Source organism: Panicum virgatum, chromosome 6N (genome assembly GCF_016808335.1).
Source record: "Panicum virgatum strain AP13 chromosome 6N, P.virgatum_v5, whole genome shotgun sequence".
Lineage (NCBI taxonomy): Eukaryota > Viridiplantae > Streptophyta > Magnoliopsida > Poales > Poaceae > Panicum > Panicum virgatum.
The window spans coordinates 13,519,311-13,535,100 of NC_053150.1; the positions used below are offsets into that span (position 1 = coordinate 13,519,311).

Genomic DNA, 15,790 nt, shown 5'->3' on the forward strand with positions numbered 1-15,790 from the left:
TTTTTATTCAGCTCCTAAGTGTAATTAGATTCATCACATGTTTGAACTACAAATGGTGCCATAGAAAATTTGAAAACCGGTGGGTCTTCTTTATCATGCTCATTTTATTTTAGTTGTCCAAAACCATTTATAAGTGTAATTGTTGTTCACATCTAGCGATCTTGAATTAACTTTCAGCTATCTTGAGGTTATTGCGGTCTCTATCATAGCATATAGTGGCTCTATGGTAGGGATTATTATATTGATGACTTTATGGTACACCGCCTGTTGGATGAACATCATGTTCATTGGCACCACACTACTGCTGGTGTACCTCATGCCTCTAATATCACGAAAATCCAAGGTAATCATAGATCAAATACTAAGAATTGGAAAATGAGAAAAATCCTAATTTTTTTATTATGAATACTCTTGTGAATTTGTGACACCTTCTCTAAATTAGGACAAGGGATTCTACATGGAACCAGGAGTAGTGGGGGCGTACAGTGTGTTCCTATGCTACTCAGCAATTAGAAGGTAAAATATTTAAACTAAATTTCTATTAATGTGGCTGGCTATTAGATTGTACAATAATTACGGTTAAAACCCTATTATTTTGTTTGCCGTCAAATTACACATGAATAGTGAGCCAGAGACATATTGCAACAAGAAAGAAAAAGGCGGTGCAGGTGCAGATTGGAAAACCATAATAGTAAGTACACTCTTTATTCGGTCATGGTTGCTATCTACATACAATAAATATTTCATTGATATTTTAACATTCCAGAGTTTTGTGGCTGAGCTGATCAGCATTGCTGCATCTGCTTTTTCAACGGGCAAGGACTACAAACGTATACATGTATGTTGTTCATTCCAATTACTAAACAAATGGCCAAATCAATAAGAAGTTAGTGATGGGATGTAGCACTTAAATAAAAGAGTTCCTCAAACATTTGCAGCTCATACATGTAGCAGAGTCAGAAGACGACGTACCATACGCTTATGGATTTTTCCATTTTGTCTTCGCTATGGGCTCTATGTATTTTGGCATGTTGTTTGTTGGCTGGGACACACATCATACTATGGAAAAGTAAGTTCGCATAGAAACCTGATTGCAGTGAAAAAATGGGAACAATGTTGGTTTGTTCTCACATGCATATTTGATATTTTGCACGTATATATTTCACCTCAGATGGAGTATGGATGTCAGTTGGACAAGTGTGTGGGTGCATATTGCGAACGAGGGTCTTGCAGTAATATCCTTCAGTAAGCTTTTGCCATAGCTAAAACCCTCAACCTCGCGGAGTTTATAATTGGTCACCGCTTGCACCATTTTTTTATCATTTATCTTGGCTATACTACAAGAGAAAAACCCTATTCTAGAAGTACATATTAGTATTGCAATAAGCATCTGCAAACTGCCGGAGCACCGACATCTGGAGAATCAGTGACGATTTTCAAGATTTTGTTGCTTGTCTGCAACGCCAATGTCTCCCTAAGCTCTGTTTAACAAAACCAGAAAATAAATAGGGATAAAGGAGAACTACGGAATATGAACGGATATATTACCAGAATTCAGAGCTTAGAATCAGAGAACCAGAAATCAGAGAATTAGGGGGGCCGGGGTAAACCAGATGTGAAACTTTCTGTTTTTTTTCTCTCTGGAATACGTACACAGGAGATGAATGTACATATTATTGACAGATGAATGCTCTTCATTTGCAGTGGCAATTCTAGCTGCTCGAATATATGGAATAGACTGGCTCCGGCAGCTGCTAGCACGAATCTATGGAATAGGTGGCCAGCAGCAGCAGTCTGAGTCGACAGATGGCATCGACGACGACGACAACGGCCCGCCACCCTTTTTGCCATTGTCGCAGCACCTCCCCGACATCCTAAGCAGTAACGAGACTGCTGGGCCACCACCTTCGCCCGTGTCCCAGCAGCAGACCACCAATCAGCTCCTCCAGCAGGAGATACCGATGACGAGCAACGTCGATATCATCGTCGATTTGAGCAGCAGCGGCAGCAATGATCCTCCGCCGGACGCTCATATGCATGCAGAAGGATCACCAAGCCCTACCGCCTGCGCTACGGCCGCACAACCACGACGCGCCTACACTACTGCCGGACGACGCGTAGCGACAGCCGGCAACTGGATCGGCCTTATTACAAGGAGACTAATGTTATTTCTTTTGTGCGTTCATGTAATCTTCGTTGCTTTCACTTGGTTGTATATATATGCTCACCGACCGAGCCAATGAAGGAAATGATCCATCATGATGTTACATGAAATTAACCCGGCATCAGTACTTTAGTAATCGATGAGCTTCTTTTTTGAATGAAAACTATGGGGGGAGTTCCCCACAGCAAGTAATTGGTGAGTTATTACTTAACATTGTTTAATAATTTGGTAAAATTAGATCAGTATTTTGATTATTATTTTTCATAGTAACAGAAGGTGTGTGTAGAATAGTAACATTGTACACCTAAGATGTAGAATAACATTGCCATAGAATAACATCCACACTGATTGAAAAACAAAGCCAAGTTTGATAAGGATGTCTGCCAAATGCCAAGATGGCGTGATGACGACAACAACAACAATAATAATAATAATAACAACAATGATAATAAAAAACATTCAGCAATGGGGGCTGGCGCTGGTGATCCAGTTTGATAAGGATGGGGCATACATCCATCCACTTCAATGGGGCGGCTTGAAGTAGGAATAGGCAGCAAAGAAGGTCTGAATAAAGGTCAGGGCAAGTAGGAACACAGCGGCGACAAGCGACGTGGCCACCCATGGGTTGCTGAAGTAGTTGCGCACCAGCGTCGTGCGCCAGCATGGCCACCTTGCCTGCCGCTACTTGTTCACCTCGGCGATCACGTCGGCGAGGTAGTTGCGGTCGCTGGACACATGGACCCCGTGGCAGAGGCGGCTGAAGAACCCTGTCTGGTCCTTGTCTTGCACACCATTCATCTGGTTAATGAGCACGCCTCTGAGCTACGGCAGCCGCATGTCCTCTAACGAGGCCACGAGGCAGTCCATGAAAATGGCGTAGGCAGTGATGTTGCCCTGCGTGAGCGGGTAGGTCTGTTCGAAGGCGATCAGGTTGCGCAGCAGATGCTCGCTGTTGTCGTACAACTGCAGCATCGGGATCTCCAGGACACCGCCGGCGCTGAACCTCACGTCGAGGAAGCTTGATGCACCCTTTCTCGTCTGGAACTTGATGCCAGCCTCTCCAGCTCCCTCGCGCATGGCATCCACTGGGGGAGCTCCGACGGTGGCGTCCCGTACCCGCGGAGGTCGTTGTCACGCTCTGGTGGCGTCCCGGATGGAAGGCTAACGGAGAGGTAGAAGAGGTGTAGCAGGTGGTGCACATTGTGGCAGGCGATGTAGAAAGAGGGCAGCCACTACGTCAGAATACTATATTAGTGACGGCTAAAATGCGCGTCACTAAATTTACGTCACCGATGTGAACCACATTAGTGATGCGGAAAAATCCGTCACTAATGCGGCTTTAGAGGCTTCTTACTTTAGCACGATCTTATCCTCATGCATTGCAAAGTTGGTTATTTTGATTTCCACAATCTTATAGATATAATGTTCCAAGTATGCCCTACATATTTCAACAAGCCTTTACATACAACAAATTGCCTAAAGAGGTTGTAGTCGCCATTGGAAAACCAAGACTAAGTGGAATTAGGAGTGAAAACCACGTTAACTGGCGGCCATAACTCAGTTCTAAAAGTAGCCTAATGACACAAAGGAACAGACCCAGAACACACTAGTATATTGCTGTGGACTGCAAGAGTCATACATCTGATCCACGAATTGACTCATTCCCATTCCAATTAAATTAAATCAACACACGAGATTAACCATCAGGATTATTTATTGAGCCTACCGCCTACGTATAGTTGGGAAAACGAAATGCACAGTCTAATAAGCCTTTATCGTCCTAACCAGCTCAGGCTCAGTCCACAGAAACGACGCAGTTAAACAAGGATAAGGTGCCATTTCTGCCTCACCTTTGGAGCACCTCTTGGCCAGCGACTTGAGCAGCGCCGCGGCGGAGACCCCCATCCCAGGGAAGTAGCACACGAACACGGCGTCGAAGTCGTCGAACCTCTCCGGGACGGCCTCCACCACGCCGCCGCCCCTGCCCCAGCCCCCACCCTCCAGGTGGAAGCACCTCACCTCGTCGTGCGCCTCCTTGACCCCCGCCAGCACGTACAGCGACTCGTGCGCGGCCACCAGGAGCCCGCAGGGCGAGGACGCGAGCAGGGCGCCCACGAAGGACGCCGTGGGCGTCACGGCCAGCACCCGCGAGGACGGCGACAGCGCCCCCGCGGCGAGCGCGCGCTGGACGCCCGCCCCCGCGGGCTCGAGGAAGGACCAGTCCTTCTCCACGACGTCGGCAATGGCCCGCGGCGCGGAGAAATTTGCAAAAATGGGACCGCAAACATTGGCCTTTGCAGTTTTGCCATTGGCCCCACATTTCATAGGCACAGATGGTCCCATCGTGTCATTCATTGGGAATGGTAAATTCACGAGTGGTCAGTGTTTGCAGTCCTAATATTGCAATTTTTTCCGCGGCGCGAGGGTTAGGCCGAGGCTGAGGGGTTTAGGGGGGTCGTTGGGTGTCGGTGGTTGCGAGTGGGGCTGGGGTCGGATTCTGGGAGTTGAGCGGAGGAGAGAGGGGAAGCCAAGGGAAAGGGAGGCGGGGGCGGCGGCCATGGGGGCCGGATTGTGCGGTGGCGGCCGGAGGATACGCGCCCGTGGCAGCGTTGGAGACTGGAAGAGTAGAGGGAGAGAGTGCCTGTGCGGCTGTGCCTGTGCCTGTGCCTTGCTCATGCGTGCCGTGGACTGCAGGGGTATAGGGGCTTGCACCAAAAAAAATTTATGGGCCGGAAGTGTAGTTTCGGGCTTGCTCGGGGCTTTTGCCGTTTGCCTGGCGCGGTGGCTCGAACCACAATTTTTTTAGAGGTAGATAGGGAATTAGAAGTTTTCTTAGTGGCCCATATGGAATTGCCTTTTTTTTTTCTTCACTGTTCGCGTAAACGTCGTTTGGCCTGTTTGCACATCATTTAAACCCTACATAGTGGTGAAGCGCATCTAGGCCGATAGATGCTAATGGTAAGTTTCGGTGATTAATGACAACCGTATGCGACTAACGTATATTTTGAAAGAAATATTAATGATTAGTTAAGTCTCATATGGAATGTGAAAAGAGACCCCTCAATTCAGAACAACCATGGGTGCCAAGGACTCAATTTCAAAGATTAAGGACTTTTCTAGACTCAAGTGTCACAAGGAGATGAAGGACACTTGATTTAGCTAAGGTTTATAGTTTTTAGTTTTTGACCGTACTATTAAGAGGGTTTCATGAGTTAGTAGCTTGATCAAAATAAAGTTGGCTTTAGAAATCTTGCACACTCGCTCAAAATCAGCCCAAGATGGTCAATAGAAGTTAACACAACACTTGGAAGAAGAAACAATCGAAGTTACATTCAAATCCAAGTAAATTCAGCTGAAAACAAAGAAAAACAGCAGCACCAGTTGAACCGGTGCCCTAGCGTCGGAGCATCCGATTCTTGGCGGAAGGACCGATGCCCTGTCGGTCTATCTTCTCTGGATGCAGGCAGGAATCAAGTCGAAAACTCTAGCACCGGTTGAACCGACGGTCAAAAGATAAGCACCGGTGTATTGGATGTACCTTGTTCCAGTGAGAATGTTTTGGTGGACTTCAACTTCTCTTCAGCACTGGTTGAACCGACGCTTTAGAATCAAAGCACCGGTGCATTAGACGTCCTATGTTCCAGAGAGCTTGTTTGAGTTGATCAGTGAACCTCTTCAGCACCGGTTGAACCGATGCCCCTACGGAGCATGCACCGGTGCAATGACGCAAGCCTGAATACTGTGTCAGAACCCCAACGGCTACAATTTGGACACAGAGAGACCAGTTGAACGGACGCCTCAAATCTGACACCCATCGGTTCTTCCGGTGCTCACGTTTTTTCTGCAGTGGACTTCCAACGGCTATGTAACTCTTTCCACTCTATATAAGGGCACCCCCTGGCTCATTTCAGTTGCCTTTGACACCCTGAATACTTGAGGCCACCCTTGAGAAGAAGAGAAAGTACTTTGAGCAAACAAGAGAAGATCTAGCATTTTGTTTGTGCTTCAACCATGAAGAATCCATCCTTTGCAAGTGTAGCAAGTGTGCTTGAGCTAGGGCCAACTGAGTGTAGATCAAGTGAAGGCTTAGGAGCTTGTTACTCTTGGTGTTTGACGGCACCTAGCCTGTCTTGGTGATCGGGAGGTTCTTGGTGAGCTCTTGGTGTTTGTGGGAGCCCCAAGACCAGAAGATTGTACACGGTGTGAAGCTCGCCGTTCCGGAGATGGAGAAAGAGCATTCTTAGTGATCACTTGCTCCTTGTGAAGCAAGGGAGCTATACCCTTGTGTGGGTGCTCCAATGTGGATTAGGGGGGAGCGTCAACTCCTCGATACTACGGGAAAAAATCCGGTTATCTCGTGTCTCTTACTTTTATTTCAAGCAATTAAATCCTTTTGTTGTTACTCTTGTCTTTGATTGCTTGTATTTTGACTAGGACAACTTGCATAGTAGTGTGATCTTATGCTTAGGTTTTGATCTTGCTAGTGTGATATCTTTTAGGCAACATGATCATGATAGTGTGTTTACCTACCTAAGGACTTTGTGCTAGCATGCTCTAGTGACTAGGTTTCAAATTTATAGATTGGGCAATACTAGTCTAGGTTAAGGACTAGGTAGAAATTTGAAAAAGCCCCAATTCAACCCCCCTTTTTGGGCCACGATCCTTACAATTGGTATCAGAGCAAGGGCTCTCTTTTTAGGCTTAAAATCCTAGAGTATGGCCGGGGGAAGTGGTGGTCCACCCAAGCTCGATGGGAGAAACTATGCTTATTGGAAAGCTCGCATGACGGGTTATCTTGAGGCTATTAATCCCATCGCTTGGGCGGTCACGGAAAAACCTATAGTCGGTCCTTGGAATGAAGACCAAGTTAAATATGGTGCTAGAGCAAAGAATGTTTTATTTGATGATCTTAGTGATGAGATCTTTGCTCGTATTCATAGCAAAAAGACCTCTCATGAAATTTGGGAAGCACTTGAAGCTATCTATGTTGGTTCTAAAAAGCTTCGTGAAGAAAAATATCAAGTGCTTAAGGAAAAACTTAATGAATTCAAATTGCTTCCAAATGAGTTGGTTGAACAAATATTTGCTTGATTGAATGTGCTTATTGAGGACATTAACGCTCTTGAAATTTCTCATTTGTCTAATAGTGACATCATCCGGAAGATCCTACATTGTCTACACAAGCCCAAGTACAACATCGTCACCTCATTGCTCTATGAGAAGGATCTTGAAACGCTTGAAGTGAGTGATGTTGTTGGAAAGATTCGGTCTCATGAGATGTTCCTCTTGGGAGAAGTTGATCCACCGCAAGACAAGAGAGATCTTGCACTCAAAGCTAAGAGTGATCATAAGTCCAAGAAAAAAAACAAGTGCAAAGTTCCATCACCAAGCTCAAGCGAAGATGAAGCTAATAAAGATTCAAGTGATGAAGATGGTGATGTTGAGCTAGCACTTCTCATGAGGAAGACCTCCAAGATGATGTCAAGGTTGAACAAGAGAGGATACAACTATGACCCCAAGAAAAACAAGTTTCGTACCCGGAAAAGCAAGGAATATGTCAAGAAAGTGTGTTACAATTGCGGCAAATATGGCCACCTCTCATATGATTGTCCGGAACCTTCAAAGCTCAACAAGAAACAAGAAGATGGTGACAATCAATACAAGTCATCAAAGAAAAGTCATGAAAAGAAGGACCACAAGAAGAAAGGGTCTTTCACAAGAAAAGAGAAGGTCAAGGCTTTCCTTGGAGAATGGATCACGGATGGTGAATCCTCAAATGATGACTCAAGTGATGAAGAATCAAATAAAAAGATTGTGGGGATTGCTATGCATGATGATGAAGATGATGGTGATGAGGCACCTCTACCTCCGCCACCCATGTGCTTCATGGCAAGAGGTAACTCCAAGGTGAGTGATAATGACGACTCCTCTAGTGATGAAAGTGAACATTGCTTATCTCCTAATGAAGTGCAAAACATTCTAGATGAGTATCAACAAGTGATCAAGAAGTACAAATCAAAATGTAAAGTTCTTGAAATTGAATATGCCAAGCTTAAGGCCTCAAATAATGAGTTGATTGTTAGGCACAATGAAGTAGTAGAAACTCATGATACAAGCATTGTTTCTAGCAAGCAACTTAGAGAGGAGCATGACAAGCTACTTGTTAAGCATGATGAATTGAATGTTAAATATGAGGAAGTAATTGTGCTTAACAAGTCTCTTACTTCATGCAACAAGAAGCTTAAGCTTGATTATGCTAATTTAAATATGAAGTATCAAGAACTTGACCTTGCCTTTGATGCTTTGGATGAAGAACTAAAAGAAACACAAAAGAAAGTCATCAAAGTCAATATAGCTACTTCTTGTGATGATCTTGTGGAGTTGCCTCACCCTATTACTTGTCATCATGCTTCTCCTTCTTGTTCAAAGACTAACCATGATAGGGAGAAACAACTTGAGGAGGAACTTGAAAGCATGACCAAATGCATGTTCAATGTGACAAGAGGAGAATACTTGCATAAGGAGATTCTCTTCCATAATGCAAGGCACTTTGGGACAAATGGACTTGGATCATTTCCCAACCCTCTGGAAAATTGTCCCAAGTTGCCGGAGCTCATGGCATGCTTCAACAAGGAAGTTGGCTCATATTGTCAACATTGTCAAATCACCGGGCATCACACAAGGGAGTGTCCAATTCCTACTCGTCCACCTCCTACCTTGCCTCCTAATTACAAGTCTCAATTCAATGAAAATTATTTCTTGTTAAGTAAGCTTAAAAGTGGCAAGGTTAAGGCAAAGTTTATTGTCACTCAAATTAAGGGAAAGCTACCACGCCAACTATGGGTTCCTAAAGCTTTAGTAACTCATGTCAAAGGACCCAAACTTGCGTGGGTTCCCAAACCTCAAAAGTGATTCATTTTTGTGTAGGTGAACTACAAAGCCGGTGGCAAGCATTGGGTGCTTGACAGCGGATGTACACAACACATGACCGGCTATGTAAAGATATTCACATCACTAGATTAAGATGTGGGTGATTATGAACATGTCACCTTTGGTGACAACTCAAAAGGAAAAGTGGTAGGTTTGGGTAAGGTAGCCATAACCAAGGATCTTTCTATCTCTAATGTGTTGCTTGTTGAGTCGGTTAGTTTCAATTTGTTATCTATTGCTCAACTTTGTGATTTAGGACTAATATGCACCTTTAGTGATAGTGAGGTTGTAGTGACAAGCAAGGAGGACAAGAGCTTAATATTCAAAGGATTTCGACATGGTAACATTTACCTTGTTGATTTCTCATCTAATGATGCAAGCTTGGCGACATGTCTCTTCTCCAAGAACTCCATGGGTTGGCTTTGGCATCGCCGCATTGCTCATATTGGCATGAGCCAACACAAGAAGGCCTTCAAATGAGGTATGGTGGTTGGTGTCAAAGATGTTACTTTTGACAAAAACAAATTGTGTAGTGCTTGTCAAGCCGGGAAGCAATTTGCATCATCACATCCCATGAAAGCTTATTTGTCAACATCAAGAAGCTTGGAGCTACTACATATGGATCTCTTTGGGCCAACCACCAACAAAAGTCTTGGCGGTAATCTCTATTGTCTTGTAATTGTTGATGATTACTCTAGATATACTTGGACTTTCTTTTTAGAGGACAAGAGCAAGACTATGGGGATCTTCAAGATTTTTGTCAAGCAAGCTCAAAATGAATTTGAGTCAAGTGTTGTGAATGTCCGGAGTGACAATGGCACGGAGTTTAGGAACACTCAAGTAGAAGAGCTTTGCAACGACTTGGGGATCAAGCATGAGTTTTCATCAACATACACACCCCAACAAAATGGAGTGGTGGAGAGGAAGAACAAGACATTGATCACTCTTGCAAGAGCAATTTTGGATGACTATGGCATCTCACAAAGATTTTGGGCAGAAGCCATCAACACCGCATGACATGCATCCAACCGAGTTTATCTTCACCGCTTCTTGGGAAAGACACCCTATGAGCTTCTCATTGGGAGGAAGCCCAACATCTCCTACTTCCGGGTGTTTGGTTGCAAATGCTACATCTTCAAGAAAAGTAAGCACCTAGGCAAGTTTGAAAGTAGATGTGATGTTGGTTTTCTTATTGGTTATTCATCAAACTCCAAAGCATATCGAGTATTCAATAGTGCTACAAGCAAGATTGAAGAAACTTGTGATGTGGAGTTTGATGAGACTAATGGCTCCCAAAGGGAAGTTTTCTCTTGTGATGATGTAGGTGATGAACCACTTCGAGAAGTCATGAAAAACATCACTATTGGGCAAGTCAAGCCAAAGGAGGAGGTAGAAGAGCTACAAGGCTCATCCACTCAAGTTGAAGTCACTTCCAAGGATGACTCAAAGGATGAAGACAAGTCTACATCATCACATCACCATGATGACTCATCCGATGAAGAAGATGATGCCTCACCTCCTTTCCATTATGTCCAAGATGAACAAGTGGTTGAAGAGCAACTTCCATTTGATGACATGCACATCACAAGTGAACAAGCCCAAGCTCAAGATCAAGATGATGAATCACTAGAAGAATCAATGTCTCAAGCACAAGAGAGGCATACAAGAACTTCAAGGAATCATCCCATTGACTTGGTCATGGGTAATCCCTCCGGTGGAGTAAGAACTCGTAGACGTCAATATGCCTCCTTTTGTGAACATTACTCTTTTGTTTCTTGCTTGGAACCCACAAATATAGATGAAGCTCTTGAGGACCCGGATTGGGTGATGGCCATGCAAGAAGAGCTCAACAACTTCACCCGCAATGAAGTTTGGGTTCTTGAAGAACGTCCTCAAGACAAGAATATCATTGGTACTAAGTGGGTCTTCCGCAACAAACAAGATGAGCATGGTGTAGTGATTCGCAACAAGGCAAGACTTGTGGCAAAGGGCTTTGCACAAGTTGAAGGGTTGGACTTTGGTGAAACATTTGCCCCCGTTGCAAGACTTGAAGCCATTCGTATCCTTTTAGCGTACGCTTCACATCATAACATGAAACTCTTTCAAATGGATGTGAAGAGTGCGTTCTTAAATGGCTTGATTAATGAGTTGGTGTTTGTTGAACAACCTCCCGGGTTTGAGGACCCTAGATATCCTAATCATGTTTATAGGTTGCACAAGGCGCTCTACGGGCTCAAGCAAGCGCCAAGGGCTTGGTATGAACGCCTTCGTGACTTCCTTCTCAACAAGGGCTTCAAGATCGGGAGGGTGGATACAACTCTATTCACAAGAATCATCAATGAAGAGCTATTCGTATGTCAAATTTATGTTGATGATATCATTTTTGGTTCAACTAACCCCACTCTTTGCAAAGAATTTGGAGAAATGATGGCTAGGGAATTCGAGATGTCCATGATCGGTGAGCTCAATTTCTTCCTTGGGTTTCAAATCAAGCAATTGAAGGAAGAGACTTTCATCCATCAAGAAAAGTATACAAAGAATATTCTCAAGAAATTCAGGATGGATGATTGCAAGCCGATCAAGACTCCAATGGCAACTAATGGACATCTTGACTTGGATGAGGGAGGTAAATCGGTTGACCGAACTCTCTATCATTCTATGATTGGGTCGCTTCTTTACCTAACCGCATCTAGGCCCGATATCATGTTTAGCGTATGCATGTGTGCCCGCTTTCAAGCTAATCCTAAGGAATCACACATTAGTGCCGTTAAGAGGATCCTTAGATATCTCAAGTATACGCCTAGCATAGGCTTGTGGTACCCCAAAGGCGCTAGTTTTACACTTTTGGGATACTCAGATTCGGACTTTGCCGGATGCCGTGTGGATCGCAAGAGTACATTGGGTGGGTGCCACTAGCTAGGGAGTTCCTTAGTCTCTTGGTCGTCAAAGAAACAAAATTCCGTGGCCTTGTCAACCGCGGAGGCGGAATATATTGCCGCCGGAGCTTGTTGTGCTCAAATCCTCTACATGAAGAAAAAACTCTTGGACTATGGTGTAGTATTAGATAGGATCCCGCTCCTTTGTGATAACGAGAGTGCCGATAAAATTGCTAATAACCTGGTTCAACACTCTCGCACCAAGCACATAGATATTCGCCATCACTTTCTAAGAGATCATGTGGCAAGGAATGATATACTACTTTGTGGTGTTCGTTCCGAAGATCAATTGGCGGATATCTTCACCAAACCTCTAGATGAGAGCACCTTTTGTAGGTTGCGAAGTGAGCTTAACATTTTAGATGCTTCTAACGTCATATAAATGTCTTGTCATATAGATGCATTTCATATGTACATGTGCTAGGGGCTTGTCTAACCTTGTCAAGATAGTGATGAACATGGGTCTTGCATGAGCCGGTGGTCTTGGTTTCGCTCATGGCATGAAGAATGGTTCATCATGAAGAAGCTTGCCGAGGGTTCAAACTTGACAAGATAGATTTAAATTTTTGCAATGCATGTGCTTGTCATATAGAATGCATCCATGTTTAATTTATCGCTTTGCATTTGCATTGCATCACGTTAGTAGCATCACAAGGGAGCAAATCATACTTCGAGAAAGATATTCATGCTAAATATGATATATCATCTCCACAAGACTGATAAGATCAATGTTTCACTTTCATGCTTATTGAGTCACGTCCTATCGAACTTAAAGTTTCTATCTCTAAGTTCATAGGCAAAGTGGCTCATACATTTGGTTTTTGTGTTTAAACCTCGCTTGGATCTTAATTTGCCTATGTTTATATAAAAGCTTGCGAGCACTTAGTATGAGTGTTTGAGGGGTAAGGTTGTCTCTCGAAAATGGTCCAAATTGAGTGTTTATGGCTTTGATTTTGAAAATTTGGATCAGAAGTAGAGTTTGTAGTTCAGCAGAAATTTTCCTTAACCACCGGTTAAACCGACGCCTGGTTTTTCACTGCATCGGTTCAACCAGTGCTTAAAGTCTTCGTGGCTCGGTTTCTGCATCGCCTCTGGAACAACCTCCTACCGTTATACCGATGGCCACCGATGCATCCGATGGTTGGCGGATGAACCGACGCCTCAGCATCGGTTCAACCGGTGCTACTGCGTGGAGTTGTGGCCCTTGCAGCGTCTCTGGACCTTACTCCTGCCATTGCACCGACGCACGTCGGATGTTCCGATGCCTCAGTAGCAGTTCTCCCGGTGCCCCTCTGTTGACTCGTTCAATCTAGTTCAGATCTGGTCAAACTCAAACCGACGATTACACCGATGCTTAATTCTCTGAACCGTCGGTCTTTCCGGTGCTTAGGTTTTGAGGACCCGCGCTCACCTTTTCACCTGTCTGCTTGCGGGCCCGACTCGTCAGTCTCAAAGATCCTTTCTTCCTCCACGCGAACCGCCGCGCACGGACTCCTGCTCCTCCGCCCGTATGCCGCCACCGCTGCGCCCGTGCTTTCCACTCCTAGCCGCCGCCGCTGGTAGTCGTCTGTGCCGCTGCTCCGCCACGCCCGCGCCTGCTCCCGCGCCACGCCAGCGCCCGCGCTCGCGCCACGCCTGCTCCACACCTGCGCCGCCCGTGAGCCAGCGCTGCCGCTTGCCTGCACTGCTGCCCACCTCTCCACCTGTGCGCTGCTCCACTTCTTTGGAGGTTCCACCAAGATTCGAGCCCTGTTTTGAGTTCCCAGCACCCTTTGTTCGAGCGCTCTCAAGGTGTTCGAGAATTTGCTCCAAAGGGATTTCTTCGTTTTTGTCGAGTTCTCTTCTCTGATCCTCCAGGGTATTATCTTCACACTTTCTTGGCATGTGTCATGTTTTCTTTTTCCTATCTTTTACACATGACCACATATGACCTTTGCCTCTCACACACACACCTAGGCTCTCGATTTGATGAGATCTATCTTAGTGTGTTCCTTCAGAGGTTATCCACTAGAATTCACGTCATAGGCTCAAATCAAGTCCATGTTTTGCTTCTATGACAGATGGCTGGTGACAAGAAGGGAAAGAGTAAGATGGTTGCGCAGAAGAAGAAGAAGCGCACCCGTGAGGACCACGAGCAAGAGCAAGCTGAGGCAGTTGCAGATGCTGCAGATAGGTAGGGTTCACTCAGGATCAGGGATCCTCAGGCTCAGGGGGAGCCACAGCAGCAGTTACGTCACTCAGGACGTACTCAGATAGCTCAGACCACACCTGAGTCCCGCTCACGTCCACAGACTCGAGGTGGTGGTACTCAGAGGGGAGCAGGTCATGCACAGCAGCAGCACACCGGCAGTGACACTCAGACAGGAGGTCAGGACAGTGGTGAGGAGCTGCCCGAGGTTGAGTTATTTGATCTCAGGGGTATTCCAGGACCTAGGGTCAAGAGACTGAGATATGTCATCCCGGAGCAGTGGTTTCCCAAGCAGAGAGACGTTGGAGTTGATCGTCGCTTTCACACTCTGCTCCAGGAGTCTTTTTACCACACCTACTGCCAGTTGGATATAAAGATTAGTGAGCACAAGATGCTCCACTGGGTGGCTATGCGTGTAGCAGCAGGTGGGACTCCAGTGCTTCCTCTTTTCTAGAGATATGATGGATTGCCTGCTCTACTCAATGAGAGGTCCAGATACACTCGAGAGTGGGTTCGAGTTTTCTACGCCACTCTATTTATTGAGGACCGGCAGTTTATTGACTTCATGTTCTAGGAGAGGCACTATCGTTTGACCCGAGCACAACTGGCTACCCTGCTTGGAGTTCAGATTGCCGAGGAGCCACACTTCCTGCACTATCAGGCCTATGGCAACACGGTGCCTCCTCGTCGTCCTCATGAGTCTCACGTCCCGTCTGACGAGGAGATAAGCATTCTCTTTCAGTAGCCCTTCTTACCTGGCACACTCTATACACCTAGCTTTGAGGAAGAGTCTGCTGTTTCGGATTGGATACAACGAGGGGATCACAGCTCTACAGCAGTGGCTCTTATTGTACATCATGACAGGTCGTGACTTTGACCTAGTCGACTTCTTTATCTACGAGCTAGAGGACGTGATTCTGGATGGGATGACAGTTCACCGTCGCCATCCTTTTGCTCATTGGATCTGCTGGATACTTGCTCAGCTCAGTCAGAATGAGCATATGGATGAGCTGGAGCAGTCGAGGACACACTTCAGTTTTTACTCACCTGCTACTCCTTGAGATGGTCGTCGTGGCTCGAGAGGCCAGCGCCAAGCACAGCGGGTTCTAGATGAGCGTATCTTGGCTGAGGGCAGAGTTGCAGACGATCCGACAGCAGGCGAGGACGCTTCACTAGCAGCAGCAGAGGCCCAGCTCCCACACTACCTGATCACAGACTCAGAGGACTCGGAGGATGACGAGGATTTCATACCTACTGTTACCGTCCCTCGAGGAGCACATGACGATGAGGCAGGATCCTCTGGTGTAGCCCGCACCCCTGTTCCTCCAGTTACCACTGCTCTGGTCACACAGCCAGATTCTCTTGCAGCTATACTTACTCGGCTATCAGACCAGCAGGACAGATTTGCTGCAGCTCAGCTGAGCATGCAAGCCGAGCAGGCTCACCAGCAGGAGGCCCAGACACTTGTTCTTGAGGGGATCCGGCAGCAGCAGGAGGCCATGAGGCTACAGCTACAGCAGCAGTCCCAGATTCAGTAGCAGATGTTCAGATTCTTCTCGGGATGCTTCGGTC

General features: G+C 45.8%; 1 protein-coding gene across 1 annotated transcript; it reads right to left on the bottom strand.

Annotated features, from left to right (window-relative positions):
- Window positions 1-3,539: 3,539 nt before the first annotated feature.
- On the bottom strand, window positions 3,540-4,818 carry LOC120677928. Its single transcript, XM_039959111.1, has 2 exons — window positions 4,586-4,818; window positions 3,540-4,456 (listed from the first exon to the last, which is right to left on the bottom strand). Exons 1-2 carry the CDS (start codon window positions 4,721-4,723, stop codon window positions 3,926-3,928), a joined length of 669 nt encoding a protein of 222 aa, XP_039815045.1. The 5' UTR covers window positions 4,724-4,818; the 3' UTR covers window positions 3,540-3,925.
- Window positions 4,819-15,790: the final 10,972 nt, after the last annotated feature.

Bases quoted from the DNA above. Each gene is read 5' to 3' on its own strand.
- LOC120677928 (XM_039959111.1), bottom strand. From the start codon at position 4,723: ATGGCCGCCGCCCCCGCCTCCCTTTCCCTTGGCTTCCCCTCTCTCCTC. The intron at 4,457-4,585 runs GCGCCGCGGAAA...AAAACTGCAAAG, and splicing joins TCAGCCTCGGCCTAACCCTC to GCCAATGTTTGCGGTCCCAT.